At 41.6% G+C, this 18,055-nt stretch overlaps 1 protein-coding gene across 1 annotated transcript in view; it reads right to left on the bottom strand.

Annotated features, from left to right (window-relative positions):
• Nucleotides 1–18,055, bottom strand: part of limk2 (LIM domain kinase 2) — a 75,254-nt gene that overhangs the window by 46,298 nt on the left and 10,901 nt on the right. The window contains exon 3 of the mRNA XM_057831726.1: nucleotides 7,711–7,846. Within this exon, the coding sequence (XP_057687709.1) occupies nucleotides 7,711–7,846 (136 nt within the window). The remainder of the gene's footprint in view (nucleotides 1–7,710; nucleotides 7,847–18,055) is intronic.

Below are 18,055 nucleotides of genomic sequence, written 5' to 3'. Positions count from 1 at the left end.
GCCGGCAGTAAGTCGAATTCGTTCCCAGTGAGGGTTGGACTCCGCCAAGGCTGCCCTTTGTCACCGATTTTGTTCATAATTTTTATGGACAGAATTTCTAGGCGCAGCCGAAGCGTTGAGAGGGTCCGGTTTGGTGACCTCAGCATTGAATCTCTGCTTTTTGCAGATGATTTAGTGCTGTTGGCTTCATCAAGCCGTGACCTCCAACTCTCACTGGAGCGGTTCGCAGCTGAGTGTGAAGCGGTTGGGATGAAGATCAGCACCTCCAAATCCGAGACCATGGTCCTCAGTCGGAAAAGGGTGGAGTGCCCTCTCCGGGTCGGGGATGAGATCCTGCCCCAAGTGGAGGAGTTCAAGTATCTTGGGGTCTTGTTCACGAGTGACGGTAGGTAGGAGGGAGCGGGAGATCGACAGGCGAATCGGTGCAGCGTCTGCAGTAATGCGGACTCTGCACCGTTCCGTAGTGGTGAAGAAGGAACTGAGCCGAAAGGCAAAGCTCTCGATTTACCAGTCGATCTACGTTCCTACCCTCACCTATGGTCACGAGCTTTGGGTCGTGACCGAAAGAACAAGATCCCGGATACAAGCGGCCGAAATGAGTTTCCTCCGCAGGGTGTCCAGGCTCTCCCTTAGAGATAGGGTGAGAAGCTCGGTCATCCGGGAGGGATTCGGCGTCGAGCCGCTACTCCTCCGCATAGAGAGGAGCCAGCTGAGGTGGCTCGGGCATCTGGTTCGGATGCCTCCCGGACGCCTCCCTGGAGAGGTGTTCCGGGCATGTCCCACCGGCAGGAGGCCCCGGGGATGACCCAGGACACGCTGGAGAGACTATGTCTCTCGGCTGGCCTGGGAACGCCTTGGGATCCCGCCGGAGGAGCTGGTTGAAGTGGCTGGGGAGAGGGAAGTCTGGGCTTCCCTGTTAAAGCTGCTGCCCCCGCGACCCGACCCCGGAACAAGCGGAAGATAATGGATGGATGGATGGATGGATGGAAGTTACAGTGTTTCCATTTACATTTTTTTGCACTAGTTAATTCCAGCAGCATTTGACCTCATTGTTTGTGATTTATTATTGGTATTTATGTTATTTATTTATATGTTAATAAAGAATTTAGGTGTTCCAAAATGTTTTTTTGTGAATTAATAAGCTTGAACAAAAAATTCATTAATAAATTAGTTTTTAAAAAAAAAAAAAATATATATATATATTTATTAGATTAGTATATATTTTAGATTAGTCGACTAATCGTAAAAATAGTCGGCTGACTAATCGGGAGGATATTAGTCGTTTGGGACAGCTCTAATAGCTTCCACACACATCCAAGCAGTCATTTCATTGAGGAGCATAAAACACCGTGTGAAATATGAAATAAACATGGTTTTTGGTGTCATAGGCACTTTAAAACACACTTGGAAATATTACGTTGTGAGTACAACTGTAAGTAAGAGCCGACATGGGACGACATCAGCGCAACATATCACTCATGCGTTTGTAACTCAATTGCCAAGGACAGGAGTTGCACTGACAACCTGCCCCAGAGTCCTACAACAGCAAGTTCCACAGTTTCAGAGGCTTTGTTCTGAAGCTGACTGAACCCTGCCGCTTCATTGAATGAGACTGATGATGACGTGAGCTTCCAACCCATGATCCACTGGTTCCTCTTTGTATTAGACTAGGTCACCTCTTGAGAACATTGCTACAGAATGAGGCCTCAATGGGGAAACTAGTGGGGTTGATGGCTGCCATGTTTGGCTGCAGTCCATGTAAAAGTATCACTTGTCTGTCAATGTAATCACCGCAAACAGCACACACCCTTCTGTTAGCATTCGTACAGAGTGGAAGTGAGAAACTGGAACACAGAGTGCTTTGACATGAACCTGCGCGCATTCCGGTATTATCCAATTAGAAGGGGATTGTTGGCACTCGTTTGATGGTGGCAAAGCACACTTTCAAGGACAACACATTGATGTGAATGCAGAGTCGTTGAGACAACACAATAACAACTTGTAGAAGAGGTTAAGGGACGACAAGTACCATATTTTTCGGACTACAAGTCGCACCTGAGTATAAGTCGATCCAGCCATAAAATGCCCAACGAAGAGAAAAACAACATAAACAAGTCGCACCGGAGTATAAGTCGAATTTTTGGGGGAAATTTATTGATAAAATCCAACACATAGAACAGACATGTCATCTTGAAAGGCAATTTAATATAAAAATACTATAGAGAACAACATGCTAAATAAATGTACAGTGTACAGTGCATGAACAACGAAATGTGAATATACTGCCCTACGCTACGGCTCGGTCCTGGCTATCCAGCGAACTCCCATAAGACAATGCTGGACGTCCGAATAATTTGCTGAATCAATTTGGTCCTCGATAGCAAACAGGTTCGCATCAACGTAAATAAATGATAATTAGGTACTATTACAGTAATAAGTAACAGGTTAGCATGCGTTCGCTATCATTAGCACATCATTCAAACAACCACACAACTGGCTCTAAGTGTCCGATCGCGGGTGGAAAACACACGACAACAACAGAAAAGATGATACACGCAGGCGTTGCCTCATAAGAGATAATTTAAAAGCATAAACAATGAAAGTAGGTTCACAGCTGTCTTTTCTCTCTCGCTAGCTCGCCCACTCACTCACTCAGAGCTACGTAGCTGTCAGTCTTCTTCTGGCGTGTGAGCACTCTTCTTCACGTAAACAAGTGCGAGTGCGCCCTCACGTGGACGTGAAAGCGCCACAAACTAAATGCATCCATTTCAAGATAAAAAAAGTCAATAATACAATTGAACATACACTGCCAAAGGCAGAACGTGAACGTGGCCATAGCTATAAAGAGTTATTCAGATAACTATAGCATAAGAACATGCTAACAACTTTACAAAACCATCAGTGTCACTGCAAAACACCAAAATAACATGTGAAATTATATCATAATGTGTTAATAATTCCACACATAAGTCGCTCCTGAGTATAAGTCGCACCCCCAGCCAAAATATGAAAAAAAACCGCGACTTATAGTCCGAAAAATACGGTAATAGAAACTAAAAAAGTTAAATCAGTCCCTTTTTAGCATGAAAGCGAACATAATTTTCTAGTTTCAAAACACTAGATACTAAGCCTGTCACAATATGCAATAATTCCATTTATCGCACGATAAATAAAAATGAAGGCGGTAATTTTTTCCGCTGCGATTTATCGCCTCGCGTGCACTTGCGTGCGCGCGTGCGGCAGACGTGCTGTTAAAAGTTCGGATTCCTTGTTACTAACTGCGCAAAATACATTTTCGTTCCAGGTCCGGCAAAAAACAGCACCGGAGCCAATCGTTCCCATTATATCTTATTGTTCAACGTATACCAGCCGCATCAGTGCTCCCAAATGACTGCGGACCATGTCCGGCGTGCCAAAAAAAAAAAAAAATCTCCGGCGTGCCGGTGTTGTTGACGTGTGGGCGCTTCCGTCAGGGGTGGCCATTTTTCGGCACAACACCGGATATTTACAACGAAATCCGCAAAAACATTGTTACGGACTTGGCCGCTACGAACAACCTCGCTTTGACAACGGACAGCTGAAAGGACACGATAAACATTGAGTGGCAAATTAAGAGCACTGTGCTTCAAACTCGTCCTGTTTATCAAAGTCGATTGTCACATGCTGGTGTTGTGCAGTAATGAGCAGACGTGACTGTGGCGTTTGCTAACTTTTTTATGCACGCACACACTAGATATCATGAAATAGCAAACTAGATGTGCAACGTCCCGTGCCATTGGCTACGTGAGCCCAGAGTGATTATGGGACACGTAGTCCTAGCTCTACATCGTTGAATTATACACCACCATGACTGAATGGAAGTTAAGAAGGCCAAATCAATCCATACCAGTGACTATAGATAATGCTGCAAATATTGTTAATTCAGTACGTGACACAGATGGATTCGGACCACAAATAGGATGTCTTGCTCATGTAGTAAACCTAGCTGCTAAGAGAGCTGTAGCAATCATCAGTGTGCCCTGCCTCACTTTACAAACAGTAAAGATTGTTTAATAATATCGCATATCGCAATAATTTATGAGATAAATTATCGCACACTAAAATTTGTTATCGCGACAGGCCTACTAGATACTACATTTGTTGCAAATTTGCACTGTACAGCGATCCCTTATTTTTCGCGGTTAATGCGATAATCGAAATCCACGAAGTAGAGGCAGAGCTTATTTACATTTATTTTTTTTGTGTGTTCAGTAGGGATGCAACGATACAGTTAACTCACGGTTCGGTACGATTTTCGATACGAGAGACACGATTTTCGATTCGATTCAATACATTTAATGCTCTAAAACAAAAAAATACAAGTGTTTTTTTTTGGTTTGTTTTTTTATTTTGCTAACAAGCAAAAATAACAATGCCATCAAACTGTATAAACATGCATTATAGTCAGGGGTGCACATAAGTGGTCCGCATGCGCGCATGCGTACTGGACGTAGACAAACGCGCTGGCCCTCAACGGCTTCCATACGCTTTTGCGTACCGATGGCTGACCACTGTATTTGCGGCGGACACGAGAAAATAACTTCTCAAAATGTCGAAGAGGCAGGCCACACTGAGTAATTACTTCCGTGTTCCCCCACCCCCGTCAAAAGACAGACAGACGACAGAGATGTCACCGGAGCTACCGAAAAAAAGGACTTTTGCTGAAAAGTGGCTACAGGAGGTACCATGGCTAGAAGCAAATGATGCTCGCACGAAAATGCGGTACAAAATGTGCCGTGAGAATCCCAATGTCGCCGATAAGAGCAGCGCATTTTATGTAGAGTCAAAGAATTTCAGCCATCCAAACTTTGAAAAGCACGAAAAAAACAGAGAGCATGTGGCAATTAAGCAAACTATCGATGTCAAACAGGACCCCACTCGCCCTATGGACAAGTGGCGGAATAGGGCGGAATAAAGGTAATGAACAGCGACATGCACTGACAAACGTGTTTTTGCTCGCATTTTACAAAGCTAAACATGCACGTTCAATGAGGTCTTATGAGGAGGACATCCCACTTTTAAAAAGGCTTGGAGTTAATGTTGGAGCCGCATAATGCCCTTTATTTTGAATTGGTGCTTTTTATTTCTTTACATTTCACTTCAAAGTAATGAGAATTTTGTTGTGCCAGTTGATGTTAATCAAGCATTAATTGTTAATATAATTAATTAAAGTTAATTGGCTCTAAGTAAAGCTTGTCATTAATTTATTGCATCAGGCGGGTCGGCTCTCAAGCTCAATGAGGACCAAGTCACATCTCCAGGTCCTCCTCTGAGAACCTGGGCAAAAAAATTATGTGCACCCCTGATTATAGTGCATAATATTTATGTGCTTACTTCTTACTGATCTGAAGACATTTTGTATAAAAGTGCTGAGAACAATCTTAACTGTTTGTAAAGTGAGGCGGGGCACACTGTTGATTTCTATTACTCTTTTAGCAGGTATGTTTACGAGAGCTGGGAATCTTTGGGCACCTAACGATTCGATTACGATTCAGAGGCTGCAATTCGATTATAAAACGATTATTGATGCACCCCCCCCTTTTTAAAAAAAATTTTTTTTAATTTTTTTATTTATGTTTTGTACATTAGTTCCAAAATTGTTCAAAAATCATCTCAGGCTAAACCAAACTACTATTTCAGTATCAAGTTAACTTATAACAGTAAACAAATATACAAAAATAACAGTAAATAAAAAAACTCCAGTCCCCATTCTGTATCAGCGGTTTTAAACTAAATTTAATTAATTTAATGTTGTGAGTCAACTGTTACAGTTGTTAAAATTACTCCCGTTATTCCAAAATTTCCCTTCTGTCTACTTTTGTCAAACTTTTAAAACATCATCATTTAAAGATAGATTCAAGACAAGATTCTGCCGATTTAGGAGTATTTTAGATAAAAAGTTAATTAGGTTCGCTACAACAGAGCCTTCTAGAGAGGTCTACTGCTTTAAGATGGCGGCTGTTTACTTACGCCGGAAAGTGTCATTTTGCATCTCTGTTCAATAATACATGTTCTAACACAAACTTCGTCTGACATTTGCATCTCGTTCTACATATATATGATATCTACTGTAGCCGTATGTTTGTAGCAACTGTCAGCCGCAGTCAGGCATGATTGTTTTTTTTATCTAGCGGCATGAGTTGAACATGATATTTACTCTCGGTCCGTTCCTCATTGTGTCCCAAAGACCGCGCTGACTGTGTTTTACTTCCGCTTTACCTGGTATAATTCAATAATCGGAATTTGGATATTTGGGAATCGTTCTCGAATCTTCCACGGCCGAATCGCGAATAATCTAAGAATCGGAAATTTCACACGCCTCTAGTGCTTACTTCTTACTGATCTGAAAAAATTTTGTATAAAAGTGCTGAGAACAATCTTTACTGTTTGTAAACTGAGGTGGGGCACACTGTTGATTGCTATTACTCTCTTAGCAGGTATTTTTACCAGTTGAGAAAAACATCTTATTTGTGCTCCGAGTCCATCTGTGTTACATACTGAATTAACAATATTTGCAGCATCATCTATAGTCACTGGTACGGATTGATTTGGCCTGCTTAACTTACATTCAGTCATGGCGGTTTTTAATTCATCAATGTAGTATATGGACTATGAGTCCCATGATCACTCTGGGCTCACGCAGCCAATGGCATGGGACTTGGGGGGGGATCTAATGTAGCACATCTAGGTTGCTATTTGATGTTATCTAGTGTGTGCGCTCGAGTGTTGACGGGCATTAAAAAAAAGGCTAACAAACGCCACAGAAGTCACGTCTGGCTCATTACTGCACATCACCAGCATTTGGCAATTGACTTCCATAAACAGGACAAGTTTGAAGTACAGTGCTCTTAATTTGCCACTCATTGTTCATCATGTAACTGTGAGTTAGGTCTCTGTGACCCACGGTCTTCACCTGTCTGTTGTCAAAGCGAGGTTATTCGTAGCAGCCAAGTCGGCAACAATATATTGACGGTCTTTGTTGAACGTATCCGACAAAACAGTCTGTGTTTAATATGTACGAGTGGGGATAGCATATTAGCTCACCCAAAATGCTGCCAAACAATGGATCTGTACGATTTTGAAACCGAAATGCCGCCTCCTGAAGTTCCTGTCTTTCCTCACGAGCAAGCATCCGCGTGCGCCACAGCTCCCAACTTTCATGCAGTTTGGGGGAGGAGTGGAGGAGGTGGGCTGCTAGCGGTAGTTTGTTTTTTCGAGGCAAAGCTGTGCCGAACATTTCAGCGAGAGAGACGACAAAAATACATTCGGAAAATACATTTTGGGAGCTTTTCATTTGGATCGAATGTTTTGCGTATTGAATCGAAGAGGGCGTATCGAACGGTTCAATATAAAACCGAGTATTGTTGCATCCTTACACTGGACTACAAGCTGCAGGATTCAAAATGAAGGAAAAAAGTAGTGCCTTATAGTCTGAAAATTACAATACCCAAAGCAGGCTGAAAAGACCAATTTTTTCGTTTCATTAAAAAAAAATGTGAAAATTACCGACATGGTCAAAATTATGTCCGTCATCGTAAACCATCTCGGTAACGGTAAATTTTCGGTAAACCACCCGGCTTTAAGACATTGCGTACAATATTAGGTCTACTAAAAGTCCAAGTCAGAGGTACGTGCAGTAAGAACACAGTACAAGGAGCATGGAAGACTTACCATGGCAGGTCCAGTCATGAGCAGCGAGCATCCATGACACAGCTCTCCAAACTTCTCCCAGTAGTGTTTGCGACAGTACAGCTTCCCATCCTTTTCATAATACCAGTTGGTCAGGTGGTCACAGCACACAGAGCACCTGGGACAACAGGAACAGGTCAGGTCAGATTTAGGTTTTGGTTGTGTCTGAAATTTATTAGCATCAAAGTTGCATTGGTTAATCATACAGAATGTGTGTCAAAAATTGGTTGTGATACTGCTAGACCAATGCTTTATGGTGCGAAAATTATTATGGCATCGTTGATAAGGGCTGTAACAAGACTGCCTACCAGAGATTTTAGGTCACTGGGGTAAGTGAAACGTGTCGTTTAGAGAGCGCTTCCTTATCTGGGTCACCACATTAGCCTTTTGGTCGAAGGTGTGTAAGTAAATTTTGTAATCCAGGATAAATCCAAAACACAAATAATAGCAGTATTTAAAAGGGGGAATTTAAAAAAAAAGTATCACTGCAAATTAAGGCAAAATGTTCAAAATACAAGAATGTTGCAACCTGGGAAGCTCCTGTAGGCAGTCAACATGTGTTGAACAAGATTTACTGGTTATGCAAAAATGGGTTGCGACTTTCGATGACTACAGAGCACATTGATTAGTTTAGTCCAGTCTTTTTCAACCGGTGTGGAGAGATCGTCAGGCGTGCCAGGGGAAATTATCCAATATCGCTTTTATTATTTTTTTCATTGTCGGGCAGAGTTGGAGGGAAGGAGTAGGTAGAAAATTCTCGGTCGTGTGCACATGAGCGAGGAATTGCTCATGGTGCGTTCAAAAACTGCTCAGATTTCTAGCCATCAGCCACCTTGCCGTCCGCGACAATGTGGAACCCGGTACGTCTACTGTACATTTGATTAGACTCGTCAAGAGTCGATATACACGAAATTGTCCTATTTTCTCCATATGTGACGACCGCCAATCCTCCCAGTGTTTTATTCCAACACATTGTAGAGGACAGCTAGGTGGCTGATGGCTAGAAATCCGAGCAGTTCTTGAACGTGACACGAGCAGCTATCCAACAGCGCCATGGTGCCAAGCAAGCTTAAACATTATTTCCCAAAAAAATAAAATAAACAAAAAAAGTTGCCCGAGAGTTTGAAGTGCATGTGACACGAAAAAGCACGTTTATTTCATAATACACGTGGTATTTTATGCTCCTGAATGATATGGACCGCTAGGATGTGTGTGGAAGCGATCGCCATATTTATTTAGTTTTTTGAATCCCGCGACATCAAAAAATGAGTGACTTCCGGCTTCGGTCTTGCATTGAGGAAGAGGGCGCTGTGCCGTGTACGGGAGAAGGAGTTCTCTTCAATATACAGCCATACTGTTGTATGAGGGAGAGGTGTGTGCGCCTTTTTGGAATTTCATAAGGTTCCCATTCACCGTGGATATTGGCCAAAACAAGCCCTACTACTGTGGGACCATTGGACGTACGAGGAAGTGAGTAAACATCTTGTTTTGTATTATGTCAAATACAAATACAGCGTTTACAAAGTAAACACTACAAACTTCCTTTAAATAAAGGACTACTTACGTTTAATCATTGATAGGCATGTAAAAAGCTCTCCTCATGCACATTAGCTGCACAACAACTGCAACAACTCTGGGGAACGAGCTGTAAATTTCTCTCCACCGGGCGGTTTGTCGATCCGCGAAGACAATCGACAACCCAGTCGTCATGTCAAATAATCCGGGCTAGTTATGTGTGATTTTCCGCTTCGAAGACTTTGAAACATCACTCGGTTCGGGTTAGCATGTCGGCTAGCTGTCACGCCTCTTGGTTTGTTTACATTCTCCGAAACCGGGGAAGGAAAATGACATATGTCCGATTTGGGTGTCATAAAATAGCGTTCGGGAGGTGCGACAGAAAAGATGAAATCGACAGTTTTGACCATTATGGAGTAATTTTGCCATGTCGTCCTGAATAATTGCATTTTTAATATTTCATATTCCATTTAGCACAAGACTTATTTGTCATGACCATGCCATTTATTTAGCAGTTGGGGAAAATACTTGGATAAAAAGAATATCCTGTAAAAATATTGAAGTAAAGAGACAGAAACAATGACATTTTGCAGCTCTTTTCGTCGCGTTTTCCTCGTTGTGAATAGTTCCCCCTCGACGGGCTGACTGGTCCTTCTCAAATCATGTATTTAGCTATTGGGGAAAAATACTTGGATAAAAACAATATGCTGTAAAACTATTGGAGTAGAGAGACTGAAATAATTACATTTTGCGGCTCTCTTCGTCGCGTCTTCCTCGTTGCGAATAATTCCGCCTCAATGGGCTGCATACTAAATCAGATGAAATCATGACTCCGCTGACGTCATCCACCTGTTGGGGACGCTAGAGCCCTATAATGGTAGAAGTGGCTAACCGGCACATTAAAAGACTAATTTCTCGTCATCTGCGCTTTGCTAAATTGTTGTATATAGTGGAATCGTCTGAAAATATGATTCTAATTCACATAATAATGCTATTTAAGACATTTTTTTCCCCTGTCGTATGCTCTTTAAGATAACGCTTTCCACGCTTCATGCTATTGCTAGCGAGAATGCGAATGCGATGCTAACGCTCAGAGGTCCGAGCCACCTAGCATTACGTTTCCAATGGTGTCTCAAACCCCGTCCCGCTCTGCTCTCTCTCTCTCCATGTCTCCAAGACATCTCTCGCGCCATTCAACCAAATTTTAGTAATGCACACCTTCGCATCTTAACATCGTAACATCGTAACAGCATTTCAAAGATGGAAAAAGGAATTAATTTGATTACTTACCGTTAGTAACGCCGTTATACTCTAACGCTATTATAAAAAACACTGGTAATTGCACATCCACTCAGTGGGTGGCAGTGGCGCTCTCATTTTCATAGTATGCGCAGTATTTTTGAACCAAACGAGCACACAGCAAAGAGAACTGGAGATACGAAGAGCTAAGATGAAGAAATATGACAAAGCGCATGAAGCGTTTGCCTTTGACTTTTAATACATTGGGACATGAGTAAAGACCAGTCTGTTTACAGTGTCTAAAAATGTTTGCAGCGGACAGCAGGAAGCAAAATCAATTAAGATGTCACTTAAAGACATTAGACCCCCAACTCATTGATAAACCACTTAATTTCTTTTCAGCGAAAACGTATTGAATCTGGCCAACAATCGTCCCGCTTTGTCAGTTTTACATCAGTAAACCAGCGAGCACTGTTAGCATCATATAAGGTGGCATACCATGTTGCTCAGTGTAAAATAACCCCACATCATAGCAAAGGAGATGAGACTCCCTGTGGCAAAAATAAAAACTGAAACAGAAAGTAATTGAGAAGCTCTGGTGTAGGCCAATTATTCAAGCAAGCCGAAAAAAAGAACAATAATGCAAGGTGATCGTACTTGAAAATATGATCCATTGTGTGTGTCCTAATAACAGTAAAAAGCACAGGATGGAGCTCAAAACATTTTGTTCAATCGTTGCTATTGTCATTGGACGCACCTCACAGGTGGTGCTTCAGTCAAGAAAACACATCCTCTGTTAACTTGTTCTTACAGAACACTAAAATATGACATGGCACTGAAGCCCTTTGAAAGGACTTTAAATCCATATTAGGGGTGTTCCAAACAAACTCAGGTGGTTCTTCAATGAACAATGCAATGGCTTGGCTTACAAAAAAAGCACTGCAAAGCAAACATTCCTTATTTCCTTGAAGCCACATTCCTGCAGCAGTGTATTCTTTTGTTCAGAGTATAATGTGGAGGTAGCGCAACCTTTCGTTGTGACTTTGAGGGCTATGTCAAGGGAGTGTTTCAGCTTTCATTCGATCCTTATCTCAGGGTGTGGGATTGTTGCAAATGTTCTCCATAACGACTTTTCGCCAGTACACGATGAGGGATAAAATTATGTTTCTATTGATGTGACGGGAAAAGCCTGTACGTAATCCAGTTCGGCATACAGTGCATTGGTACAAGTGACCTTTGATAACAGTTTTTGTCAAACAACATTTGATACTAAAAAGGTCACTCAACTATCAAGGACATGCAGTGGGTAAGAAAACATTTGGGTATTTCTGATCATTTGGGTCAACAATTTCAGTTAAATATATGAAATAGTAAAAAAACACAGTAGTATTTGACAGATTTAAAAAAGGCATAACGGAAAATGTTTATAAATTAGGGCTGTCAAACGATTAAAATTTTTAATCGAGTTAATTACAGCTTAAAAATTAATTCATCGTAATTAATCGCAATTAATCGCAATTCAAACCATCTCTAAAATATGCCATATTTTTCTATAAATTATTGTTGGAATGGAAAGATAAGACACAAGATGGATATATACATTCAACATACGGTACATAAGGACAGTATTTGTTTATTATAACAATAAATCAACAAGATGGCATTAACATTATTAACATTCTGTTAAAGCGATCCATGGATAGAAAAACTTGTAATTTTTAAAAGAAAACCCCTCTTAATGTTTTCGTTTTAATAAAATTTGTAAAATTTTCAATAAAAAAAAAACTTGTAGCCCGCCATTGTTGATGTCAATAATTACTTACACAATGCTCATGGGTGCTGAAGCCTATAAAATCAGTCGCACCCAAGCGCCAGCAGAGGGCGGCAAAACTCCACTAAACACTATTACCAAGTGAGCGTTTCACTGTACCTTCATTTAAATGTGTCTGAGCGGGGCATCTGCGTTAATTGCGTCAAACATTAAAAAATTAATTAACGCCCGTTAACGCGATAATTTTGACAGCCCTATTATAAATACTTGAACAAAAGAAGCTGGTCGCACAAATTTGAGCAGCCCAACATAAAAATGACATTATTACAGGTAGTCCCAGGGTTACGAATGAGTTCCGTTCCTATGCCGGGGACGTGACCCGAATTTTCACGCAAGTCAGAATTAGCCTTTTAATTACCCCAACAAAATAACTATCCAAAAAGTCCTAAGGTATTGTATTTTGTTTAATGATGGAGGATACACTGCCCTCTGGTGGCAGCATTGGGTCTGGCTGGACTGTTGCCTTGTATGACTGAGAAGCAGACTCTGACGTCTGACATGGATAAAGGATAGCTGCGCTCTGGTTGGGTCCACATTAGGCTGTAAGTTGTTTCAGCTAATATATGTTCGTGTATTAACTCATTTGCTCCCCAAAACGTATAAATACATTCTAGTTTTAAATTTTTCTTTAATGTTTTTTCTAGGGCTGTCAAAATTATCGCGTTAACGCGCGGTAATTAATTTTTTAAATTAATCACGTTAAAATATTTGACGCAATTAACGCACATGTCCCGCTCAGAAAGTATTCTGCCTTTTGGTAAGTTTTACAGCAAGGCTTTTTGCGCTGTCCAACAGCGAACTCTTGTGGTCGCTTTGCGACATGGTTTATTATTTTCTTCTTTTCTTCATTATGGCTGCACGACGTCTCGGGCTGATAATGTTGTGCTTATATGACCCTTGGACAAGATTTGTCCGTAAGTATGGTTGTTGTAAAGAATGTACATATTATGTTAGTAAGCGAAATGTTATATTTTTTGTATGAGACGCTTTTTGTTTATGTTTAGTGAACCTGTATAGCGTGCTAAGCTAACGTTGTTGCTAATGCAATGCTGTGTACTTTTTTGTTGTTGTTTCACTACGGTCCAAAGAGGACAGTGGTTTGAGGCCATTTTATTAATAAATCAGATGAAAAAGGAAGAAGTCTGATTATTAAGGCGTCTTTCACTAGCTGTCTAGCTTTGGAAAAAGTAGACGCTTCGGAGTGAGGACAGCATAGACAGATTTAAATGAGAGTAGAGTGAAATGCCCACTACAGTCCTTATGTACCGTATGTTGAATGTATATATCCATCTTGTGTCTTATCTTTCCATTCCAACAATTTATTTTACAGTATATATAATTTACAGAAAAATATGGCATATTTCATAGATGGTTTGAATTGTGATTAATTGCGATTAATTACGATTAATTAATTTTTAAGCTGTAATTAACTCGATTAAAGATTTTAATCGTTTGACAGCCCTAGTTTTTTCATAAGAGACATCTCTGGGTTCTGATTCAACTGAGCTCCAAAGCACAAAGCTGAAAATCCATTTTAAAGCAATAAAACTGGCCACTGAAGGGCTGTAGCGCATTTGGAAAGACCCGCAACCCGATTCAACGGCAACGAACGGCCGGGCCACACGGCCGGGGCGCCGGCGGAAGAATGCCAGGCGGCGGACGACTGAGCATAACAACCGAGAGGACGCCCGGGATGCCAGGCGCTGGACGACCGAGCAGAACAACCGGGACCACCTTCGGCAATGACTCTTGTTATTCCCTGGGCTTTGGGACCGTCGAGTGCCAGTTTGTCACGAATAGCAAAAGTTTCTGCCAGTGTTAGTTGCGTAGGACCTTTCTTTTTGTCTTCGGTTTTCTTAACATACTCCTCATATTGTTTGCGGTGGTATTTCGCTAAATGCTTGATTAGGTTGGTTGTATTAAAACTTCTTTCAGCTTTACCACCACGCTTGACTTTATTGTGGCATATGTTGCACTCTACCTCTTCATCTTTGTCGTCCTTTAAGGTGAAATGATCCCACACAGCTGACATTTTTACCGATAAAGTCTCTTGGTAAATTGGGAGACGGTAATGTAGTGTGTTGAAGGTGTGCCGTAAAATGCGGACCGTATTTTAGGGAAACTGAAGCAAAAACTGGAATGGATTATGTAAATCGGTGCGCTGGAAAACCCGAACAGGACTTTAAAAAAAAAAACTGGACCGGAGGTCTGGATCGGAACTTTTCCGTGTCGGCCGATCCGATACCGATGTGCATTTTTTTGCCCATATCGGCGTCCGATTCGATCCAAATATCAGATCGGGACGTCTCTACTATAATTTGTTATCACGACAGGCCTAATCTCCAGGCCCTTCTAAGGGTGCTGATGTTTAATTTTATTCATCGTTTGAAATGTTCTGAAAATGTGATTGTCTGGGGCCTGACTAACATTTTGCACAGTTCTACATGCTGCTTGTCACTTTTCTGGAAGCACTGGTATAGGTGCCTTTTAAAAGTGGGTCAATAGATGACCTAATTTTTGTATCACTGTAGTTTACCTTCTTTTATTGTTATTTTGTTTTTAGTTTTGTATGGTGCGTTCCCTTGTGTTGTGTGGTTGTGGCTTGGACCTTGAGTCTAAATCTATCCATCTATCTATCTATAGTTCATTTTTTGTGTCTGTTCCAGCAGTTTATTAAAGTTTCATCCGTCCTTACACAAGGCTCCAAACTAAATCCTGTCTAAACACCATTATTGAAGTCAAAGAAACCTGGACTTCAGGGCTAATTCCATGTTTTCCCTCCATTGGAGGATTGAGTGGACATAAACTCTGGTTGTGGTTTTCTCTGTAGATCCACATTCTTTATTGTTTACGTGCACACACACATGGCTACACTTAGAATGAGCCAGCGGTCAAATCAGCTCACGGCGGCTTTGCACATGCAAGATTTGCAGTTCTCAGTGTATAGCTCGCCCCTCGATTTAAATAGCCTGTCTACATTTTCAACATGGAGCTGATCCCAACTGATACCGACTACACCCTGAAGTGGTCACCACTGAGCCGTAGCAACTTTCATTCAGGAGAACAAAAGCTCTTTGTTGGAGATAACAAAAAAACAATTCCACCAATTTCGAGTGAGAACTACAAGAAGTGCAAGCTTCCTATGCAGCACACACAAAAAAAGGTTTCACGCCGCCGTCTGAGACAGCAGACTCCCACCAATGAATCGCTGTTGAAGGAATGCAGACAGCGCGCGGGAGGGTGCTGCTACGTATAGGCCTCAACACTGCCAGGTTGACTGGAACAAAAGTGACATCACCATGCAAGAATGTTCTACAAGGTGGAGGTAGTCTGTTGGCAGAGCGTGGACAATAGTCGTCACGCAAAGGATGTTTGGCTGGCCTCCCTATGTCAATCTAATTAGTTTACAAACCTATGATGAGGCGTGTCATTATTATCACAGTGGTGCTATTCTAACACTTACAGACATCCTGACTTGCACATTTAGATGAGTGACACTGCATTAGGCATGTGCCGGTTACCGGTTTCAAAGTTTACCATGGTATGAAAACATCACGCACGGTTTCAAAACGACTAAAATTTTCCGTCATAGTACGGTATGAGTTATTCTTTTATTAGGGTTAGGAATCTCTGGCATGAAGCCGATTTGATATGTATCTAGATTAGAGCTGTCCCGACTAGTCGACGTTGTCGATGTCATCGATAGGGATGGGAATCGAAATCCGATTCCAATTCCGAACCGGTTCCTAGTGTTTCAAGGCCTCGACATCAAAATGAAAAAGCCTTAACGATCCCTTTAACGATTCCTAAAGACGCATATTGCGTCGTGACTGTCTTGTTGTCCAGACGCATCAAACTAGCATGGCGCCAAGAACCACCCGCTCCAAAGTTTGGCTACACTTCACCAGGAAAGAGGGTGAAAATGAAAGGTTACGATGGTTTAGCACGAGAATTGCAGCCGTAAACATAACAATGACAGCACGTAGGTTCAAACTCTCGAAAGTGTGTCTTCACTTCACGAGGAAAAATTACAACAAAACGACTTGCAGTCATTGCAAGGTGGCGATAACTGCATCGGGAGGGAATAGACTGCACTGTCCTCACCGAGACAGCTATACAGCTAGCTAAACTCCGAAATGACGATACAGAAGACGTTGGTATAATTTGCTGACTTTATTCAACCATCACTTGAAGAGTGAAACTAAAATTGGAAATGAAACAAATCAATTTCGTCCCCAATAACAAACAGGTTTGCATCAACGTAAATCAGCGATGATTAGCTGCTAATACAGTAATTACAAAACAGTTAGCATGCGTTCGCTAGCATTAGCACATCGTTCAAACCACTACACAACTGGATTTAAGTGTCCGATCACGAGTGGAAACACACAACAACAACAACAACACAAAAGATGATACATACAGGCGTTGCCTCTGTAGATATTTTACAAACATTAACAAAGAACGTAGGGTCGTTGCAGTGCATCCCTCTCTCATTAACTCGTTCACTCGCTTGGATGCGGCATTTCTTCTTCGCGTGTAAGCGCGTTCTTCTTCACGTGAGTGCGTTCTTTTTCGCGTGAGGAAGAGCAAGGGCGCCCCCACTTGAGCGTGAAAGCACCATAAAAACTAAAAGGCATGCATTTCAATATACTGGTAAGTAATACACAAACAGGGGTCCCCAAACTACGGCCCGCGGGCTGGATACGGCCCGCCCGACATTTGGTCCGGCCCCCTGAACAATACCCGAGAGCATTTAGAATTTTTTTTTAATTTTCTCAATAGTGTTATTCATTTTCTGGCCTTTTTCTGTGAAGAACTCAGAGAGGGTTATTTGGTTATTATCTATTTGATTAATAGTGTTATTATTATTATTATTATTATTATATTATATTTTTATTTTTAATTTATTTACTTTTGTTCCGTGAAGAATCCAGAAAGGGTTATTTGATTGTGGCTTTCTGAAAAACAATATTTTTTTACATTTAGGCACTCCTGCAATCGTCACACTTTTTACAAACTTGTTACAAACTGACCCCGGCCCCTCATCAGAGAAGGGAAAAGTTATGTGGCGCTCACAGGAAAAAGTTTGGGGACCCCTGCAAGTTTAACACATATTGCCAACGGCAGACCAACGACCTATATGCCAACGTATACCAATATTTTTTATTTCTATTAGAAAAATGTTCAGTAAAATGTTACACATTCTTGTGCATTTGCCACTTATTGCCACAGTTAATATTGAGGCTTTGGGTCTCTTTTGACCTCGTTGTGAGTTTGTAAGGTTGTGACTTCTGATTAAACAAACTCGATGCCAATCAAAACGTTTGTTCTTCTTTTTCCCCAAATTAGAATGGATAAAGAATCGAATCGTTAAGCAATATCGATAATGGAATCGGAATCCTAAAAATCCTATCAATTCCCATCCCTAGTCATCGATGATGTAAATGCGTCGACGGGCAAAACATATCGTCGACGGGTAGTGACGGGTTGAAAAAAAATTATATGCGGATAAAGTTTAGAATGGCGGGTGCTCGCGATGCAAGCGATTGTTACTGGCACCCCCAAGGGGGCCGCTGTTATTTCAACGTGACTGGCATTGTCAGATTGAGCAAAGAGGGAGAAAGTGGGCGAGCAAGAGAGAGAGGGAGCGAGATCGGTGAGTTGGGAAAGTGCGCGAGTACCGCGGACCTCAGTGGCTGCATCCCCGACATTTTTGTTTTGGTCAATAAAAGTACCCAA

Source organism: Corythoichthys intestinalis, chromosome 3 (assembly GCF_030265065.1).
Source record: "Corythoichthys intestinalis isolate RoL2023-P3 chromosome 3, ASM3026506v1, whole genome shotgun sequence".
Lineage (NCBI taxonomy): Eukaryota > Metazoa > Chordata > Actinopteri > Syngnathiformes > Syngnathidae > Corythoichthys > Corythoichthys intestinalis.
This window is presented reverse-complemented; position numbering and strand designations above follow the sequence as displayed.